General features: G+C 43.0%; 1 protein-coding gene across 1 annotated transcript; it reads right to left on the bottom strand.

Annotated features, from left to right (window-relative positions):
• Positions 1–5,531: 5,531 nt before the first annotated feature.
• On the bottom strand, positions 5,532–7,810 carry LOC109436639 (olfactory receptor 10AC1-like). The gene has a single exon (XM_019715365.3). The coding sequence runs from the start codon at positions 7,805–7,807 to the stop codon at positions 6,827–6,829; it is 981 nt and encodes a 326-aa protein (XP_019570924.1). The 5' UTR covers positions 7,808–7,810; the 3' UTR covers positions 5,532–6,826.
• Positions 7,811–21,946: the final 14,136 nt, after the last annotated feature.

Below are 21,946 nucleotides of genomic sequence, written 5' to 3'. Positions count from 1 at the left end.
TCACTAAGCATAAGGCATGGGACATATTTTGCTAAAAGAACCTGTTGGATTCTTTTTGAGAGGCCCTTCTCAGTTCCCCTCGCTTGGGGTGAGCTGAGTCCAAACGGAGGACCTGGGTGTGTGCCATGTCCTAGGGAGTGAGAAGAGGAAGACATTATTTTGTCAAATTTAGAGCAGTGCTGTGAGGTAGGCAGAGACTTGGCTAGTGCTAGACAATTGGTAAAGAGCCAGCTGAGATGAAAACTGAGGTAAGATCTGCCTGATGTGTCAGAATGTCAGGCTCTGACATTCTAACCTTCTCTACATAGAGGTTAGCGGAAGGCGAGGCAGTATCTTTCTGCTTCAGGATCTTTTCCTTGCCCCAACTGAGCAAAATGATGTTTCTTAATGACCCCCAAAAAATGCAGAAAAGAAGAGTTCTGGCTGGGTGTTTCCTGCTACTCTTAGATACAACTGGCTTCCTGGCCTTTAGATAAGGAAGCTGATTTGCTTCTCTTTCTAGAGTCTTCTGGCTCACCTCTGGGCCTATATATTGGCCTCCATTTTGCCCTAATGTTTGGGATCTGTGGTAGGTTGAATAATCCCCCTTCCCATGTCTACATCCTAATCCCTGGAATTTGTGAATTTCACCTCGTGACAAAAGGGACTTTGCAGATGTGATTACATTAAGGATTTTGAGATGGGGAGGCTACCTTGGATGATCCAGGTGAGCCCAGTGTATCAGAGGGGGCAGGAAGATTGGAGTCAGAGAAAGGAGATGTGATGACAGAGGCAAAAGTTTGGAGTGATGTGAGGAAGGGGTCACAAGCCAAGGAATGCAGGTGGCCACTTAAAGCTACAAAGGCAAGGAAAGTGGTTCCTCTGAGACCTCCAGAAGGAATAAGCCCTGGCAACACCTTGACCTAGCCCAGTACAATTGATTTTGGACATCTAACCTCCAGAACTATATAAAAACAAATGTGTGTTGTTTTAAGCCACTAAATCTGTGGTAATTTGTTAGAGGAGCATTAACATACCAGAGTAGGTCTTAATCTCTTCCCTTTCTCTCAATTCCCCGGTTCCCCTGGCATTAGTTCACAGTTAATGATCTTCCTGCTTTGTCCTCCACACCTTGCCTTGTCTTCTTGCATCTGACTTCCTGCTCCCTCTCCATCTCTGTCCCTCAACCTGTGGTCTCTATTTTTGGAATTGCCCGATCATCAGCTTTCCCAGTAAATAGTGCAAATGAGAAGCTCTGCCTTTTCTCCAAATAGATGACTCCTCTGCTGGTCTTGAGTTTGATGAAGAGAGATGCCTCTTGCTAGCTCGGTTTAGAGGGCTCTCTCATGGGGAGTGCGGGACTCTCTGTGCTTGAGTCTCTTGACTCCCTTGGCCAAAGGTTGGGCTGTCTCAGGACACAATTCACAATAGCCCGATGACTTACTGATGGTCCAGGTCCCAGGGGCATTCTAAGTCATGATGGCTACTTAAATATCTGTCACTGGATAGCAGGAGATCTTTGCTAATTGTTCTCTTCTGTTTCTCCAAAGGCTCTGCATCTTGATAAATATATTAAAATAGATTCTGTCTCAGTTTTATCTTTGTATGAGAACAATCAGATCAGTGCTTCTTACCCAGATCTTCCAAAGTGAAATGCTTGCTAACTTCTGTAGAGTTTTCAAAGAGGGTTTCTGAAATCAATTGTTGACTCTTGTCCCATTCCCTCAGCCCAGTATGAAAGGATCGAGATTGGAGAGAAGAATTTTTTGGAGAGACTTGGTATTCTTTGGTGTTTGTCCTTCTTTACCTGCATGGATGAAGGATGGCAGGGTTTCCCCTCCACCTTAAGCCATTCATTCTCTTATACCAGTTAATATGCACCCCTTGGAGTTTGGGGAGCCTAAGGGATGGTAAGAGGAGATGTGGCTAGAGAAAGGCTTGAGAAGGCAAAGTAGAGGCAACAGGGCCACTAGGAAGTGAATGGCATTTCTCCTGGTGGTACAGCACAGGTGCTCAAGGATTTCTTGTGGACCAGAGGTGAGCCAGTCAGGTATCACTTTGACTCTCTCCCAAGGGTCTACTTGGATGGGAAATGTGACCCTAACAGAGGGGGTGGACCCTTAGATACCCAGAGGTTGAGGGAGAAACTGTATGTGGTCAGTGGAGGGGAGAGAGTGAAGGAAGGGGTTGGGGGGGTGGGGTCAGAGACTTAGATGCACCCTGGGTAGCAGAGGCTGTTTTGTCTACTTAGCAGACCATGACCTGGCTGGAGGCAGCAAAGTCTGGTCACTGAGGATGTAGGTTCCAAACTTGGAATGCCGACATCTGAATCTTGGCTCCCACCCTGTGCATTTATGATATTGGGTGAGTTAAAGTCTCCATTGCCTCAGTTTCTTCCATTGTAAACTGGGGAGAATGATAATATCTGTTGCATGGGGCTCTTGTGAGGATGAAATGAGATAATCCATGGGAAGCATTTAGCCCGGTGCCTAGTCTATGGTGAACCCTTGACGAAGGCTAGGTATTTTTTATGTTTGAAAGACTTTCAGCACTTTAGAAGAAAGGAACTAGTTAAACCAATGAATGCTACAAATAAAAACTAAAATTTCCCTCACACTTTTACTTCTTTTGAGCCTTGTAAATTCAACATTTTCTTGTTTTTCTCTTTTGCAAAATACAAGCTGTTCCAACAGTTCTCCACATCAAACCCAATGTGCTTTTTATCACCCTTGGGATTTGGTGAGAGGTGATTTGGGAATACCTTTTGAGAAACTTCACTGGTTGGAGTTGCTCCGCAAGCTTTGCATTAAGTGCAGAAAGCTTCAGAGCTCTCGGCCTGTGGTGCTATAGAGGGCAGCTGGGGGCCATCCCGAAGCAGAAAACAGACTCCAGCCCAGGAGGCCTTCTGGACAGTGGGGTGGGCGTGGGGACACTGAAGCTAGAAGGGAGGCCAAAGAGGACAGTGAGTGTAAAGGCTGGGAATGGTTATTCACAGAGGCAATAAGAACCCTTTCCCATCTTGCCTGTTTTCCTATTAATAGTGAACTTACTTTCAGGGTCCTGAAAGATGGGTGGAGAGAGGGGAGAGATGGGTGCTGCCCTGAGAAGCAGCCATACAGCCATCTTCCCTTTCTCCATCTATCCCCAAGTCCAGTGGGGAAAAAATCCAAAGAAAATCCATCCGCCAGCTCCCATAAGAAAGATGACTCTCCAGCTCTGATCTTGTCAGATGGGGGTTCCACCTCTCCTTGTCCTGAGAAAGGAATAAAAAAAAAAAAGACCTTACGTTTGTATTGTGTTTGATCCCATTCAGGGAATGTCACAGTCACTATCTCATTTGAGGAAGGAGAAAATTGAGGCTGGATTAGGCTTCACGAGGTTTGCCCGATGTCAAGTATTTCCCAAGTCATTCCAAGGGGTCTGACTCCAAGGCTTAGAATAGGTTGGCTCTTTCATTTTTAAAAATTCTAGTGGGAGAAGCACTATAATCATCACTAATATCATCACCATCAAACATATATTAAAAATCTGACTCTACCCGTTGGATTTTAAGATCGGTGGAATAATTTTGAAGGCTTCTGGTTACAAGAGATGTTTATTCAGAGAAAAACAGGTATCTTTTTCAAACATCCTTGAAAAATGATTTTAAGATATCTAGGTTGTCCAAATATTTACTCAAGTTCTAAAAAAACCCAACAAATTATTCAATATTACTAAAGCTAGCGTATTATTTTTAAAAATCAAGTTTATAATACCAAATTATATTTTTTTATGACCTATATGTACCTTTTATGGTTGGGACCCTTGCATTAAGAATAGGTACCTCTTTTGCACATTTTATAAGGCATTAGCATATTTATTTCAGTACTTAAATTATTGTTAAAGTTTGTAATATTTTTATGATACATTTTTGGTCATGTAGAGGATTAATTTAATAATAATATTTTTAGTTGGAAAACTACGCTTCTATTTATAATATCGTCCTTTTTTTAAAGTGTGTTTTTTACTGAGGTATAATTGACATAACATTAGTTTCAGGTGTATAATGTAACGATTTGGTATTTGTAGATATTGCAAAATGGTCACAGTAAGTCCAGCTCAGAACCATCACCATTCATGGTTACATAGTTCCTTTCTTGCAATGAGAACTTTCAAGATCCATAATCCCAGCTACTTTTAAATCTGCAATACAGTGTTATTAACTATAGCCACAATATTATTCTCCTAGGAAAATATGATTTATGTTCTGACATACTTTTTAGAAGTAAATTTCCAAGAATGTTATGGGCAAAATGGTTTCCAAAAAAATTGGGAGTGAATTTCACTGCTGAAGCTTTGCATTTCAACTACTCCTGCAGCAAAATGTTTTATCAGTGATAAATGACTTTCGGGTTTAGTAGTGACATGGGACAAAGCTGAAATAGGCCCAGTTTGCAAACATAGCCACACCGTCACTAAAGCTTCTTCCTCGTCAACTTCTTTCCCTTGCCTTATGTCCAGGATGGAACTGGAGCCTCCACACAAACCATAAATCCCAGTGCCCTGACAGGTAATTGATTTCACTGTGGAGTTCCACGGGTTGAGGGAGGAAGGGCTACCTTACCCATCACACAGCCAGCCTTCCTAAAACACCCTCAATGTCTTTGATCTGCCCCTGAAATCCCTTTTCCCATGACAGCTGCCTTCCTTCCCCGTAACCCAGACTTCCTCAATCAGATGCCCATGCATGATTTTGTTTCAGGAGTGATGTGTCGAAGTAGGCATACCATGTAGAGAAGGAAGTGCTGGAAGCAGCCTGGTTCTTGGGACAGAGAGTCTGGTACCTGGTCCCCAGCGTGATATATGCTCTGTCTCTAACAGCAGAACGGTGGGGTCCTCACCAGAGCAGTCGTGCTACGTGGTGTAGGCAGGATGCTGGCTTCACTGACTCCACGCCCAACTCTGTAGCCCTCCTAGAGTCTACAGGTCTTTTAATATCCCTTATAAATGATTCTTCCGCTTCATTTACTTGAGTGGGTTACTATTTATTTATTTATTTTTAATTCAGCCCACACGCTTGATTGATCTGCCATGTTCAACCCCCAGCCCAGGTCTCAGCCTTTCCAGGCATTTCACTCCACTGGCCTTTCCATCTCAGAACTCCCTTGCAAGACAGGAATGAGAGGCAGAGGGAGAGCAGGGCAGCCAAACAAAACCCGCAACCAAACTTGGGACCCTCAGTTTATCCAGGAACAACCACAATAAAAATAAGAACAAAGATACAAGTACAGGCTGGGGTCTGGCAGTCATTGCATGATCTCTGGCTCCGATGTATTTCTGGACATGGGCTGAGTGGTTTGGTTGCCAGATCTTGGCACAGGTGAATTTGGTGCTCTTTGGGCTGGGTTAGACATCTTTAAAGTCATCTCTGGCTCTAGCCTCATATTATTCCAGAAATAGTAGTGTCATTTGGCACAGTTGATGACTCCATCCTTGAAATTGTCTTTCCTTGGTTTCCATGACGCCATGCTATCTTGAATTTTCTCCTGTTTTTCTAATTGCTCTTTTTAAAAAAAAAAAAAATCCTCCATACATTCCTCTTCCTCTCCTTAGCCTTTATTTTCATTGTGAAAGTATTTATTAAATAAGTAACACATATATGTGTATAAGGAAACTATTTGATGAAAAGTAAAAGTCTGTCCCACCTCTGTCCTCCAGACTCTTAATTTGGTTACAAATATGTGTGTGTAAAACATATAAGACATATACGGGCACACACAACATGCACACACATTATATTCTATGTGCTTTTAGATGTAAATGCCAGCATATCATAACCCTGCTCTATTTACTCTCTCATTAAATAATTTCCTAAGCAACTACTACATGCTCGACACTGTTCGGGAACGGGGAATACCATGGTGAGTAAAGTAGACAAATTTCAGAGAGTTTATATTCTGTGGGGAGGAGCAGGCAATTAAAACATTAAAGAGAGTGTCAGATAATTTCCAATGATGAGAGATGATTGAAAATTAAAGCATGATAATGTGAGAGAGGGCAGAGAGGAAATATTATATGGGGTGACCAGTGAAGGTCTCTATGAGGAGTCAATATTTCAATCAAGGAAGTGTCTGAAAGCCAAGGAGCCAGCCTGTGCAGGTCTGTGACTAGAGCGTTCCAGGAGTGGAAATAACCAGAGGCCACAAGCAAGAATGTGCAGAAACAAGAATGACTCCTTAACGCATACAATTATGCACCTTGTTTATATATACACGCACATATGTAAACAAGGTGCATAATTGTATGCATATATGCATTCATATGAGATGATTCCAAGTCTGTCACAGATAAAACTGCGTCATTTTTTCTTTTTGTTTTTTTTGGCAGCTGCATAGGACACCATTATAGGGCTACACCATTATTTAGTCAGTCACATACTGGTATTTAAACAATCTCTAATCTGTCGCTGATCCCCGCAGCGCCGGCATGAATGTGCTTTGAGCATACACGTCTGCCCTGTCTGCGGACTCCCTTTGGCGGGGAGCTCTGCCTGTCGCGTCACTGCAAGCCCCACCACCTTGCCGGTGGGAAGACCTCAGCAGGCGCTTGTGGAAGCCCCAGATGAGGGTCCAGGGTTGTGATATGCGTCCGTATCACACTGTCTTTGGCCATTCTTTAAGGGAGGGGTGGAGGGTGAGGCAACTGCTGGGAGGCTCTCCTGTGGCCATTTTCCAGGTTCTGTTTCCTGAATCGGGTCCTTGAGTCCCCCTGGTGGCGTCCCTGATGCAGATACCTCCTGATAGACTACCGTTTAGGGAGCATAGGTGCCCATTCTGGCCTGGTCCCTACCTGCTGTCCCTAACGGGGTTCACACGGACTGACCCTGCAGTTGGCCCGGACGCCACCGCCCCAGCACCCTGCGGATGGCGGCGGTGATCTCGCGGTTGCGCAGGCTGTAGATGAGCGGGTAGAGCAGCGGCGTGACGTTGGTATAGACCAGCGCCAGCGTGCGGTCCCGCCGTGGGGAGTAGCTGGCCTTCGGCCGCACATACATGAAGGTGGCGCAGCCGTAGTGCAGGAAGGTGACGGTCAGGTGCGAGGCACAGGTGGAGGCGGCCTTGCGCCGGCCATCGGGCGAGTGCAGGCGGCGCAGGGCAGCGGCGATGGCGCCATAGGAGGACAGGATGAGCGTCAAGGGCAGCAGCAGCAGCAGCACGCAGCTGCCCAGCAGCGGCAGCTCGTCCACGTAGCTCCGTGTGCAGGCCAGGTGCAGCAACGCCGTGATGTCGCAGAAGAAATGCACCAGCAGGCGGGAGCCGCAGAACGGCAGGTGGAAGACCGCCGCCGTGATCCCCACGGACACCAACAGTCCTCCGAGGCAGCAGGCCAGGGCCAGTCGCGCGCATAGCCCGGGGGTCACCACGGCCGCATAGCGCAGCGGGTGGCAGATGGCCACGTAGCGGTCATAGGCCATGGCGGCCAGCAGGAAGCACTCGGCCCCGCCCAGCGCCACGAACATCTGCATCTGAACGGCGCAGCCCAGGAAAGAGATGGGGCTGCCCCTGCCGAGGCTGGGCGACGCCAGGTCGGCCAGGGAGCGGGGCACCACCACCAGCGTGTAGCAGAGCTCGATGGATGACAGCTGGCACAGGAAGAGCAGCATGGGCGGCCGTCTGGGTACCGAGGCCACGGCCACCAGGATGAGCAGGTTCCCACTCAGGGTGGCCAGGTGCATTGCCAGCAGCAGCAGGAAGAGCGCCAGCCTCAGGTACGGGAACTCAGAGAAGCCTTGGAGGAGAAAGCCGCAGGGTATGGTGGCGTTGCGGGGGCTGTCCATGTGCCGGCCCATCCAGAGGCACCTGTAGGAGTGAAATGAGGGGACGAGGAGCTTGTGGGGTATCACCCTCAGGCCCGACTGGTGGAGAAAGGGCCAGGTGGAAGTTAGAGGGCAGGAGGGAGTAGTGGTCCCAGTAAGGGGCAGAGGATTCAGGGTTCAGGAGCCCATTCCCAGCCCCCTCCCCATGAGGGGCGTCTTGTTAAGTTGTTCAGAAAAATGGTGCAGGTTTTCCTACCTCCTGGACTAGAATTCCTATAGCTGCTTTCTCAACATACTCTTTCCAAAGAAGCCTTGAATTTAGGCCCTTTCCTTATAATGCATCATCCAGACCTCCACCTACAAAGAATTCTCTGCTTTCAGACTCCAGGTCCTATTCGGAGGGGCCTGTGTATCCACCAGGATTGTCACCTCAGCCTGAGCTCCCCAAGGCAGGAAATGTGTCTTTAATCTCTGCTTCTGTTTCCTCCTCTCTGCCCTAACTCTGTCATTTCTGAGTCGCTTCCTGTGGTGTGTCGCAGAATCACAAAAACATAACGCAGAGGAAGACCTCAGAGATCATCTCGTATCACTGCATAATTTTAAAGAGAAAAATACAGCCCGCGGGGGTGGTGAAGGGCTGAACTGCGCACAGAAAATGACAAACAGAATCTGCCTTCCTGAGGCTGAATCCAGAACTTGCCATGACCACAAATGAGGCTGTATAAAAGGGCCCTGGGATCAGTCGATCCTAACGATTCAGCCTTAAATAGAGACCCAGGTCTCTGCAGGTGCTGAGGCAGACAGAGGCTTAGGGACCTGGGGGTGTTAGCAGGAGGGCCTCACTGGGTGCCTCAGGAACAATATGTTCCTAGCGTTTTTTATTACCGTTCTGTCAACGTGAGAAAAAGTGACGTGTAGCTGTTCTATTATAATTCGCCTTTCTGAGTGAGCAGTACATTCCAAAATTGCCCACTGAGCACAGTTTCTCTCCAAGCATTATCAGTGAGTCATTTGCAGACATTTGGAAAACATTGATAGCATGTAGGTCGACTGTGCTTGTTTATAAACCTCTGGAGTGGGGGGATATGAGCTAGTCAGAAATTCAAGGCCATGCAAACTGGAGGAGAATATTGGAGTTTTCCAGTAGTTGTTGATGATATCTCTTATTTCCTTCTCTCTCTCTTTTTCTTTCTTTATTAATTTTAATTGTAAGCTTGACTAGTATTTCCTTTCAGTGATGCTGAGTCATGGTTTCTAATCAATATTGGAAACGGGATTTGTGCATAGTTGTTGTACCACGGAGTGTAATAGCAATAAAGCTGGGTCAGGGGCACCACGTTACATCGAGGAAAGAACTGGAAAGAATGCAGAGAGCTTGCTTTTTGCTGGCTAATGTTCCTTTTTGAGAAGAGAATTCCGAGGATTTATATTTATTGGTGTGACCATGTGCTTTTTCTTATCAGCTGAGGGGAGTGTGTTGAAACAGATGTTTGCAGTCTTATGGAGGATTAGTAGGGTGGGGTGGGTCTGAGGGAGGTGGAATCACTTCCTATGTGTTTTAGAGCCTTCACTTCTTTTGGGGGGGAGGGGCAATCTTCTCTATTGAGCTAATTGAGCAGAGCTCTTTTTGTTGAGTGAGGCCTCTTCCTTGCCAGGGAAGCCTTGGCTGTCCTGGAGGTTCGGGTAGGATGAAACTGCTGAAGGACCCACAGTAGCTCTCTTCACTCTGCCTCAGCTCACCTCCTCTTTACTGCTTCCTTTTTGTCTCCTTAGAGAAGCAGGGGGTGAGGGGCCAGAGACTGAAATGATCTAGTTCTTTTGCCTTCGTGTTCATACTGCGCAGAAATGGAGATGCCAAGAAAGGCCAGGTGAGGGTACCAATAACTATCCACTGAAAGTATGTCATGTTTTACAAACAAGGCCCTATGAAGCAAGTCCAATAGTCAAACCAAAAGGAGACTGAGGAGTGTTTCTACTTGATAAGAGTTCCTAGGAAGATTTGCCATCAACTCTAGGAATGTATATTAGAGACGTCTTTTCTCTGGGAGGGGGCAGGGGAATAGACACTTCCAAAACTTCATGATTTGGTCCATTCAAAACCCAGCTCCACCCTGCTACTAGGAGAAGCTGCAGAGGAAAAAGAAATGACTGCAGGTCTACCTGAGCCCCCACTACCATCACCACCCAGGGGCAGAAAGGCAGATTCTCACTCTTCCAAGTGATTAATAATAACAATAGCTATGCTTGAAAGGGTGGCAGGCCAATGAGCATAAGGACTTTACACAGTGCTAGCGACAACCCAGTAAGGTAGGCAGACTCTTATACCCATCTTACAGATGGGAAAATGGAGGCCTACAGGAATTAAATGTCATGAGCTAGTTAATGGTAAAGTCAGGTTTTATACCCAAGCAATCTAGCCCTTGATAGTCCCTGGTCCTACCCTCTATAGAGTCTTCCTTACTTACACCTCTCCTAAAAATCCTTCCCACATTAGACACACCCTACGCCTCTTCCCACATCTCTTACCTCTCCCTGCCTAGGAGTTATCTGTACTCTGCTAGGTATTTCTGTTGTCAGATTTCCCTTTGCTGACATTTCTCTTGAGGACATGTTGATGTAAGATGTAATATAGATAATCTGAGATAGCAAATCTAAAAATAATTTCTCCTTAGCTTTGACATTCATCACTGCTATTGTTATTGTTCTGGCAGATCTGCTTTCCTCATTGTGTGAGGCTCCATGGAGCACCACAAAGTCATGGCTGGCTGATGGCCTAGGACATCTGCATGTGGCTGGGCTGGGGCTACCGATCTGGGCTTTGATTTTCACTGTGCAGAATGATTAAAATCATCTGTAATAATGATGTTGTTTAATTGGTCATTTCAATAGTCAAGGAAGCACTTCTTAAGAGAGGTGATGAAATGGGAGATTTGAGAGGCAGACAGGTCAGGCCCCTCTGGGTCTTGAGGATTCCATAGATTGCTGAATTTGGATGAAGCTTAAAGGTCAAATGGTCTAGACCCTCATGGGGGTTATAGCCAGTGAGGCCCAGAAAGGTCACACAACCAGCCTGAGCCATGGCCCCTATCTGTCTGTCTCAGAGTTCATCGAGAGCCCAGGTCTTATAATTCCTGGTTGACGGTCCCATTTCTGAAAGACTAAAAGCACCAAAGGTGAGCAAGCTCCCAGGAAAATCAGACCATTGTCCCATAGGATGTTAAATTTAGGTTATAAATATGCCTCAATTTCCCTAACTTGGCTTAATAACCTGTCAGGGGCCTCTGGTCTAAAAATTAATACAAATTGTTCTGGACTCCATTTAAAAAATTATTTAAAAAAAATGTTTTTATTACTATGAACTCCCAGTACACCAAACAGCATCAGTAATGTAAAGTTTGATAAAAAGACTTTTTAGCTTAGTAGAAAAGGAAGCTTGAAGATCAGAAGTACAACGAATATGTACATCTTAGTGGGAGGTATATGTATGCGACCATCTTTCTGGACTCTATGTTCATCCAGTGCTTCTTTGTAGAGAAAACTCATACCATACATTCAAAAGGTGTTTTTTTTCTTAACCATTGGTGGAGTGGAAAGAGTCCCCACAGTTTAATTTTTGCTGTGTTATTTGCTGGATGCTTGATTTGGGGTGGGGATAGCTTAGTTAACACTTCCAAAGCCTTGCTTCTTCACTACTAAGTGGGGGTAACAAAGGAGAGACTTTGTGAGAATCCCGTGAGATCCTATGTAAAAACTAGCACAAGACCCCCTACATAGGAAGCACACAAAAAGACTGAAAAGCATTCTCATCTTTTTATTCTTCCTGACTTGACAGACTTAGGTCATTTTTCCTCTGAGTATTTATCTTTCCACCATGAAAATCTCACCCCTTAATTGCATCCTTTCATGTGCTTTCCTAGTGCCGTTTCTGTCTTTCTGGGGTCCAAGAAGCAGAGGTGTGTATAGTATTCTGAATTTAGGAAACTCATGGGGAGATAAGTAGACATGGATACCGATAGATCTGTCTGTACATTTGTCTGTCATCATCACCATCATCATCACCATCATCTCTCTGTCTTTTTGTCTTCCTACTTTTTTCCCCTTAGGTTTCTATTGCCTTTCTAAGACTGTACAGACTATGGAAGAAGACATCTGTGGATTCAAATCCTGGCTCAACCATTTACTTACATTACCTTTGGGTGATGTACTCAATTTCCCTGATCCTCAGTCTCTTCTGAATGGAGATGATGGTATCTAATTTGTAGGGTTGTTGTGACAGGTGGGCACACGACAAAGGAAGCCCACACACAGTGCCAGGCAGAAAGTAGGCAACAAGAGGTGGTTATTAATCGTATTATAAGAGGAAAGAGTGAAGATAGGGCATACATAAAATGGAGTCACTTTAACCTAGCCTAAAATTATTACCACTATGAAGGTTGAGGTATGAGGAAAGACTCTGTTCTTGTTCTAACTAGTCTGGGAACTTTAATTTTTTGAACTTTCCAGTCCTTTGTCAATGCCTGGATGTACACCTGGACATATACCAGACCTCCAGGTAACCCTCTGATTATCCCTCTGAAGGATTCATGTATCCAGACCACTGGACGTGACCAGACCTCCTGGCACCCATCCTCTAGACCACCTGGCATCCATCATCTAGACTGCCTGACATCTGATTGATAACCATCCTGGACCAATCCTAGGGCTAAGACTGGTAATTCTCACGAATGCACTTTCTACTATAAGAACTCAACTTTTCTGTTTTCTTCAGAACACTGTTGGGTTTTTGCCTAGCTGTGTGCCCACTTTGTAAACCCTAAGACCTTTGAATAAATCTTTATCACTTATTTCTAGCCAAAGCCTCCAAACTCTTTTGAGTTCCTTTGACATATAACCCAACTTCTACAATGTCGTTGCAGGCTTTGGGCTCTGTCTGCATAGCATCTGACTGTTATAATTACTACAATGACTCTTTTTCCTGTGGTTTATGACAGCCTTTCCCTTGGTTTATGACAGATAACTTGAAACTCATTAATTTACATGTATTTGTATTATTATGTATTTCAATTTTAGATTTGTTTTCTGAAATAAAATCCTTTGAGTTAAGACTCATTCACCATTTTCTTGCCCTGCCATGCAAATTTACATCTTTTGGTATTTTTTTTTCCTCATCAGTTTGGTAATCCCTTTATTCCAAGGAGCTACATATCATCTCTGGAAGTAGAGATTTTACTGCATGCCCCTCTTCCAATCATTTATGATGTCAGCCTCAATCCCTGGGATATGTGCCTGTTTTCTGGCAGTCTGTTTCTGTCTTATGAGTCAGTTCCTTTTACATGATAAAGCAGTCTACAAAGTCCTTGATGACTGAATTTGTTAAGATGGCTTGTCAAAGGCTTTTGAAAGTCTAAATAAAAGAAATCCTTTGTTAGTTTCTCATTGGCATCTGTAGCCCAAAAAGCATTTACATAGATTTAATAGGGAATGTTTTCCTTACACAAACATTCTTGCTTTTCATCCTTTATGGTGTTTTCTGAAGTATTTAGTGATCCCACATGTTATAAAAGTGAGGTGTCCTTGATATTCTCAATGTCTCCTCTGGAGCTCTTCTTTCCAGTGATGGTTATATGGGCAATCTGTTAGTTCTCTAGCTTTGGGTCAATATGTTACTTTGGGTTTTGCATTTCAGCCAACATTTATTCTTTAAGTTTCCTGACGATTCAGAATTACAATGACGTGCGCACTTGTGTTTAGAGCACCCTAAATAGTTGCCACTGTTAGTTCTCTTTTCTTAAATCAATTGTGGGATAAAAGCTTGGAGCAAAGTATCATTTCAGCCTTCATGCTCTCTTGTATTTTCATCTGAGGAGGAGCTTTGAACCATACAAATCTAGGAGTCCTACTGATTTTAGAGCTTGCCCTCTGCCTTTGGTGCTTTTAAAGAAACTCTCTGCTTGAATGAAGCAGCATTCGTTTAAACTGATATCTCTGACCCAGGCTTCTGCCAGAGGCACAGGGATGGGTTTCAGAAATGGGCGCTTTAATGTTCAACATCAAAATTGTCTGGTGAAGAGGCTGTCCCCGTTCTGGGACTGTGAAGGTCATCCTTATCACATACGTCTGATCAGCATAGTGCTACATTTTGAAGGGCATTCTAGGTCTCAGGGCCAGTGACTTTATCTCCCTGAAAACATAGTAACAGCTTTGCTCTGGTTGGTTTTCTCCTTTGTTTTTAAAACCAACTATCATTTTCCAGGAAGTCAGTTTTGGGACGTTTGAAAATACTTTTAATTTCTAAACTGCATCTTAGGCTATAGAACAGCAAGAGGGGTCCATGAAAAACCCGGAAGATTCTCCTTCTATAAAAGGTGCTCTTGTGTTTCTTGTTGGCCACAGACTGACAGCTGGAGCGAAGGAATAGGGCAAGGCAGCTGCTTGGGTGAGGACATCAAGGCTACCTCAGTTCTGCCGGGGTATTTTCATGATTCATTAAAAGGAAGAAAAAACAAAAATCCCACTGATGAGAAAAAAAAAAGCTGATCTCCTCGGCCAGCCACCCATCCCTCAGAGAGCGCGGCTGATATCTTTGGAACACTGTCTCTGAAAGCCACAGGACCCTCAGTAAACCCTTCCCCTGAGAGAGTGGTATGCGTGTTTCAGGACCCCTTTCTAATGCGACAGTCTTCTCACCACCCTACTTCCTACCCTTAATTTCTAGAATAGACTCCTGTGATTGCTGAGAAGAAGCAACAATGACTAGATGAAATGAGATAGAAACCACAGGACTCAGTCAGCCCAAGGGGGGGCTCTCATGGGAGCCCAGGTCTTCTTCAGGGGGGCAGGTCACTGTGGTTGATGTGGTTTAGGGCCTGGGGGGTTTAGGTCTTTGGCCAAGAAGTGGAGAATAAGTGGAGCCAGTGACAATACCACGACAGGAAGTTTCTGTGTGGTCAGATTCTGTGTCCTGTGGAGCTAAATAATCATCATGGATGTCATCTTCATGAATACTCTCTATTTTGCTTCTAAGAGTTGAAGAGATAATATTTTCCTCGATTCTATTCTTACCCATTAGTCTATAGAAACGACATAGCTTCTCTCTGTGAGAGCCTCTGTTCACTTGAGAAGAAACAGGGCTCTCCCATTGTTAGATGGGAAAGTGGAGGCAGAAGAGAGGCATTTGGGCAAAGATGTTGAATAAAAACGTATACAGAACCTCAAACATCCTGGCATCTGGAGCTTCCTCATATTCCCCAGACCCGCCCCACCTCAGTGCACCCCAAACTGAAGGGTTTAACAAGTGACAGCACCTTGAACACTGTGTACCCCATGACTTACTGGTGTGGGGTACCAAGTCGGACCTAAGAACGGCGGTGGCAGGGGAAGAGATGCTTCTCTCACAAGTAGTTACTTCTTTGGGGCAAACCTAGTTGGGAAGCATTTTGATTTCCTTATTTCCATGCTCTACTCTTGGTGTTTCCTTCTGTTCCTTTGCCCACCTACCCTGCCAATGCCAGGCATCTCCTTACCTGGACTCAGAGAGAGGGATGACTTGGAGATGAGTGGAGAGGAGACGCCGATTACGGTGCTTGGAGGTTAGAGAGATCCCAGGCAAAAGGAAAAACAGCACATTAAGAGCTGCAGTGGGCGGTTGTAGAGGATCAGGAGGGCTTGACATGAGAAGAGAGAGACGGAGAGGCGAAAGAGTGGGGATTTCCACAGCAGTTTCTGGTTAGCCGTGTCTGGTTGGTCCTATAACCTTAGCTTGCTATATGTCCCTGGAGAGGTGGGGAGAAAGGAGAGGAAGTATACTGGTTCCTGCCAGGGAGGGCAGTGGGGGGGCCAGGGCAGAAGCCTCTGTGATTAATGCTCTCACCACAAAACCCTCCTCAAGGATGGAGACGTGGGAGGGGCTTGGCACATACAATGACTCTGCAACTGTCCAAAGAGGAACAACTCTTCCTGTCTCACGTGACCCACCTGTCCAGAGTGCTGGCTGTCCCACTGGGGCTGCACTCTTTCCCTAGACTGTTCCTTGCTCCTCTCTCATCGTAACAAGTCCCATCTCTGCATGCTGGACCAGGTGGCAGCTCCAGAACCTGCTGTGAAGTGTCAGGTGCCTGATAGGTCTAAGATGTCTTAGTTTGTCCAGCGGCGAGAGCAGGAGCTGGTTGTGGAGATGCGTGAATGAATCCCCTTTCTAACTCTCACACGTGTGCAAGGACCCAGGAAACTACACTAGGAAGCCTCCACCAACAGATACTCCTGACCTTGGAGTATGAACTAGACTCTGGCGGGTCCCTCTAAGTTTGGGAGCTGAAGACTTGCTCTTGATTTTTTGGTTATTATCCTGCATGTCCATGAGTATATGTGTACAGCATTGTAGGACTCTGTGAGGTCATTTGTTCTAATTCATTCACTCATTCATTTATTCAACACTTCAACACATGTTCATTGAGTACCTACTATGTGCTAGGCTTGGATTTAGGTCCTGGGATATAGAATGGGGCAAAACAGACAAAAATGCTTGTCTTCCTGGAACTCACATTCTAGGGAGGAGAGAGAGACAGTAGCTGAATTAAGTAACTGTTACAGCATATTTGAAAGTGATAAGTCTAGTGGAGAAAAATAAAGGGTAGGAAATGTGTGCGGTGGGGGGGTGACAGACACTCTTAAACGGGATGTCTGAGGAAGACTTTAGTGGGAAGGTGACATTTCATGCAAAACTTGAAGGAGGTAGAGAAGACAATCATGTGGATATCTGGGGGAAGAACATTCCAGGCAGAAGAATTAGCCAGGCAGAGGCCCTGAGGGGAGCAGGCCTGGTGTGTCTGAGGCGCAGGGTGGAGGCCAGGGGGATGGGGTGGAAGGAGTGGGGACAGAACAGCAGATGAGGTCAGAAAAGCAGTGTGTGGCCAATAGGGGGCGCCGTGCAAGGGATTGGGAGACTTCGGCTTGTATTCTGTGTGTGATGGGGCGCCACTGGAGCATTTCAGGACTGGAATGCTGCAAAAGGGTCACTGGCTGCTGTGTTGAGGATACACTGTAGAGGACGGGGGTGCATTGCAGTAACTGGGCTGAGGGAAAATATGACTTGGGTCAGATTAGCAGTAAAAGTGAGATGTGGTTGGATTCTGAAAATATTTTAAATGTAGAGCCTGCAGAATTTCCTGATGGATTGGCTATGGTGTGTGAAAGAGAGGGACCAGAATGACTTTGGTTTTTGACTAAGCAACAGGAAGGATAGAGGTGTCATTACCTGAGATGAGGTCGGCCTCAGGTCGAGCGAGTCTGGGGTGGAGAAGTTGTTGGAATTTCAGTGCGGGGCCTATTCAGTTGGAGATGTCTGCTAGACGTCCACATGGGTCTCTGTAATTGGCAGTTGGGCATATGATCTGCAGATCATGGGAGAGGTCCAAGTGTGAGGTAAACATTTGAAGTTATCAATTAGAGGTGATATATAAAGTCATGAAATGAAGGGTGAGATCATTATAGAAATGAGTATAGTTAGAGAAAAGAAAATGTCCCAAAGTTGAGCCCAGAGGTATCCAAAGTTAAGAGTTTAATTTATAAGAGGAAACCAGAATGGGAGTCTGGGGTGGGGGAGTCTACAGTCTCCATTTTCCAGTTGAGTAAACCATATACTTGCATTCTGCCTGTCACCCAATTTGCATGTCTCCATCATCGTGGAATATTTACATGGAAAAGGATTCCATGATATAGTAAGAAGACTTCCCCTAACTGATAATAAACAATGACTTCAATCTCTACACAGTTCTTCTATTGAAGATAATGTAGAGTGTTGAATGACGGTCATACAGGAAGCAGAAAAATTCCTCCCATCTCCCCTTCTTCAAAAGTATAAGGAGCTGCACCAGAGGATGGAAGTGAGGGCAGAACCCAAACCCTATGGGAAAGAAAACAGTTGGCAGCAAAATTCTGGGTTCTAAAATTCTATATTCTTATCCCAAATTTGTCTGTTTTTTTTTTTTTTTTTTTTTGCTATTGTATACTTTAGGAAGTAATTTACCGTGTCTGAGCCTTAGCTCACACGACTGAAATGTAAGAATAATAATACAACCTGTGTCAAATTAGCAGATTTTGTTTTAACATTGGATTTTATTAAAACAGCTTTATTGAGGTATAATTGAATACAAAGAACTGCACACATGTCATGTGTACAATCTGATTAATTTGGACACATGCAAACACCCAGGATGCTATCACCGTAATGCAGGGAATAGACATATCCCAGAGTTTCCCTGGGTCTCTCTCTTTTGTTTCTTTTTCTTAAAGTGATTTCTACCTTCCTAACAAATTTTGAAGTGCACAATAAAGTGTTGTTATCTATAGGCGTGATGTCGTGCCACAGGTCTCTAGAATTTATTCATCAATCATAATCGAAATTGTATACCCTTTGGATGACAACTCCCTAATCCCCCCACCAGCCGGCCTCTGGCAACCACTATTGCATTCGCTTCTTCTATGAGTTAGACTATTTCAGATTCCTCATAAATGTGGAATTAAATAAAAGGTATTTCTCCCATCTTAAAGAAAAGCTTTCTTGATCCCATTTTTTTTTTTTCACCTAGCTTTCTTGATCCCATTTTGATGCAATGGGAAAAACTCCTCAAGCGAATTGTCTATGTGTGCCGTCTATACTTCCTTTCCTCTTAGTCTCTCTTTTTAAAAAACCACTTTAATGAGGTATCACTGACATGTAAAATTTTGAGGTTTTCAATGAGATCTTATTTATGAAAACATTGAATAAATTCTGAAGTGCTACATTAAGTGCTACATAATTCTAAGTGTTACTTATAATTATTGTTATATTGAAGAACGACGATCAACACATGTTCCAATATAGAACTCTCTCCCACCTTTCCCTGGCTCTGAGCTTTCAGAATGCAGAGTGCCCTCTCATTCTCGTTTATTTTGTGCACATAGTTTTCCTGTAAGGTGAGAAACAATCGGAAAGGGACTTGGTCTGGACAGGCCTCCTTAGTGATCTGGACTCCCGGATGTGATGATTTCATCCACAAACAGCAGTGGAGTCATAGGTCAGAATTTCAGAAACAGTGCCAGGAAGGTCTTGGATATCGTCTTCAGGATGTATAAATCCTGGACTGAAGCAAACAAAATTGATCAGTGACAGGAGTTTGGAGTTTTATGCGTAATGATTTCCTTGGCTGGAGTCTGGCTTCATTTGATAAATTGTGTCGACATAGGGAATTCTCTACTTGGGTTTAGGGATTCCTCAGATTGGTGGTGCCCCTCTCTTCCCTCTTAGGCGGTTGCTGTGAGTTTTCTCAGATTTGGAATCATGTGGGATCTGTGTTTGGACAGAGACTAGAAATGCTTATATCATGTCCGCATTCCTCAACCATTTGTCACCGGATTGCACATTGCCTGGTGGGATGCCTGCTTCCAGGGGGAAAAGATACTGCTTGTCTCTTGACCTCAGCAGAGAAGAGGTGGCTTAAGTTATTGAGTCTGATGAATACCTATGACCCTACAGAGGAAAAGTTAATTTCTTTGGGGGCTTTGCATATTTTGGGGCAGTAAATTTATAGAAATATAGGTGATAGAAAAAGAACAATAGGGTAAATCTAAAGAGGCAAAAATAAATGAAGTTATAATGATACATAAGGAAATCAAGGGTGTAGAAAAGAAACAAAACAGTATAACCAAACCTTGAGTTGATTCTCTGAAAATTCTCAGAAGATGGATACATTTCTGGCACCAAGGAAAAAATGAGAAAAAGGCACAAGTAAATTTAAAAAATTAAAAGAGAAATTAAAATAGATACAGTAGGGATTTGAAATCATAAAATAATATTATTAAAAAGTACTTATAGGTACAATAGACACATAACTGAAAATAAAAGTCTAATTGGCCTAAGAAGAAACAGAAAACTTGGATAGAATTGTAATCATTAATAACATTGAATTGCTATTAAAAAGATAACCTCTCTGACCTTCTCATGATGTCCATAAAAAAAAATTTTACAAGTGGACTTTACCAAAGTTTCAAGGGACACATAATCCCCATATATTAATAAGTTTTTCCAGAAAATGAAAAAAGGAAGGGAAAATTGCTCACTCATTTTATAAGGTTTGCATAACCTAGATTAAAATAATTCTCATAAGAATATTATGCAAAAGTATGCACTAATATTACAGATGAAAACATCTTGTAATATTATCCAAGGAAATTCAACATTAAAAAAAATAGCCCATTTTTACCAAGTGACAATTTTTCCAGGAATACAGAAATGATTCAATTTCAGAAAATCTATGAATTCACTATCACATTGGTTGACTAAGGGAAAAGAAAGTCATTTCAATACACATGGAAAATATGGTAAAAATTCCTAGAAAGCTAGAAATAGAGAATTTGATAACCTAATAAAACCTATATGCAAAAATTCTACAACAAATGACATTATTTAATAGACAACTCCGAAGTACTTCTTCTAAAGTCAGAAACAAAATACATACACTTTGTATAAATGACACTTACGAGTACAGTACTTATGAGTCTAGCCAATACAAAAGGAGAGAAAATAAAAATTGATACGGAGGAGAATGTATTGTAATGATGTGCTGGTGATACGATCATTTACTTTTAAAATCCAAGAGAATTAATGAGGAAATAAGTCACATCAATAAGAAAGTTCAGCAAGATTTCCCAATAAAAGATCAACATATAAAAGTAAGTAAGAGTCCTGTAAAGCAGCAATAGTCACTTAGAAAATATAATAAAAAATAAGACACCATTACAGTAGCAAGACATGCCATAATATATAGAATTAATTTAACAAGATGCACAAGAGCTTTACAAAGAAAATTATTGTTTGTCTTTAGTAAAGGGCAAGAAAGAAAAATCCAAATAAACGTAAAAATATACCATGTTCATTGATAACTTTTCCTGGTAAAAATGTCATGTTTTTAAATTTTGGGGATATAACAAATGCATTTTCAGTAATAATTACACCAGGACTCATGAGGCAAATTGGCATATCAGTTTTAAAATATATATGGAAAAATAAAGGCCCTGAAATAGCTAATAAAAATAAATTTTGAACTAAGGTAGAGAGAAAAGAGAATGAGTAACCCTCCTAAATATTAAAATATACTGCAAAGCAATAATTAGTAGGATAAATTGATATTTGTATAAGAAAAACAGGCATATGGTACAGAATTGACAGTCCAGAAACCAATCTGTATCTTTATGTGGACTTGGTAAATGATGGTGATTGCATCATACATCAGTGGTAAATAATTTTAAAGTAAATGTTTCAGGGAAAGTAGGTTCAATAGGTTGGGGAAAATCAATAAGTTGCTTCAGATACATCAAAAGATGTAAAATACACAACCTTTAAGAGAAAAATAGATGGATTTGACTACATGAAAAATAAATATTTTGGTTAACAAAGGACAACGTAAGTAGAAATAATAGTCCACCCTGTTAACTATTGTTATACCTTAGTTTGCGAAGCAACATATTTACCAAATGTGACTTTAGACTACACCTTCAGCCTCAGCTAGGTAACACATTGAGCATGATACCTGACACAGATATTAAACAACTATTAAGTGAAATAAAAAATCAAAAAAAAAAAAGCAAGAACGAATGAGAACCCTATTAATGACTATCAGGTTACAAATAGCTAAAAAAACGTCCTGGAACATAGTAAACAATAAATGTTTCTGCTGTTCTCCGTATGTTATGTCTCCTAGGACCATCACATATCAACACTTATGTGTTAAGCCTTGTGCCAAGTATATTATCTCATTACGTATCTTATCTCATTTAATGTAACACACTTTTACTGAGCAGGTTGAAACAACTCAAGAAAAATCGTTAGGTTTTTCAAAATAGATTTCCTTAAAATCTGAGGTCTCCGCTTACCTCTCTAATCTCAGAAAAGAAGTGTGCTCTGCCTCTCCAAAGCCAGCACTTCAATATGTATTTTCATCCTGAGTCCTTTCTGTCACTTCCAAGACCATGTTTTCTTGGTTTGACTCCCTAGATTCTTTACTCTCTCCCTTCCATGGGCTTCTTTCTTGACCTTGAGATATGTGTAGGTCTACCGAACTTGTCTTGAAAATTCCCAGGTTTGAACATTTTTGGGCATAAGATTCTATCTTATTTTTCTCTTTCCCATCATCTTAC

Source organism: Rhinolophus sinicus, chromosome 8 (genome assembly GCF_057876585.1).
Source record: "Rhinolophus sinicus isolate RSI-liver-muscle chromosome 8, RSI-T2T, whole genome shotgun sequence".
Lineage (NCBI taxonomy): Eukaryota > Metazoa > Chordata > Mammalia > Chiroptera > Rhinolophidae > Rhinolophus > Rhinolophus sinicus.
The sequence above is the reverse complement of the archived record's forward strand: the minus strand, read 5'-3'. Positions and strand labels throughout refer to the sequence as shown.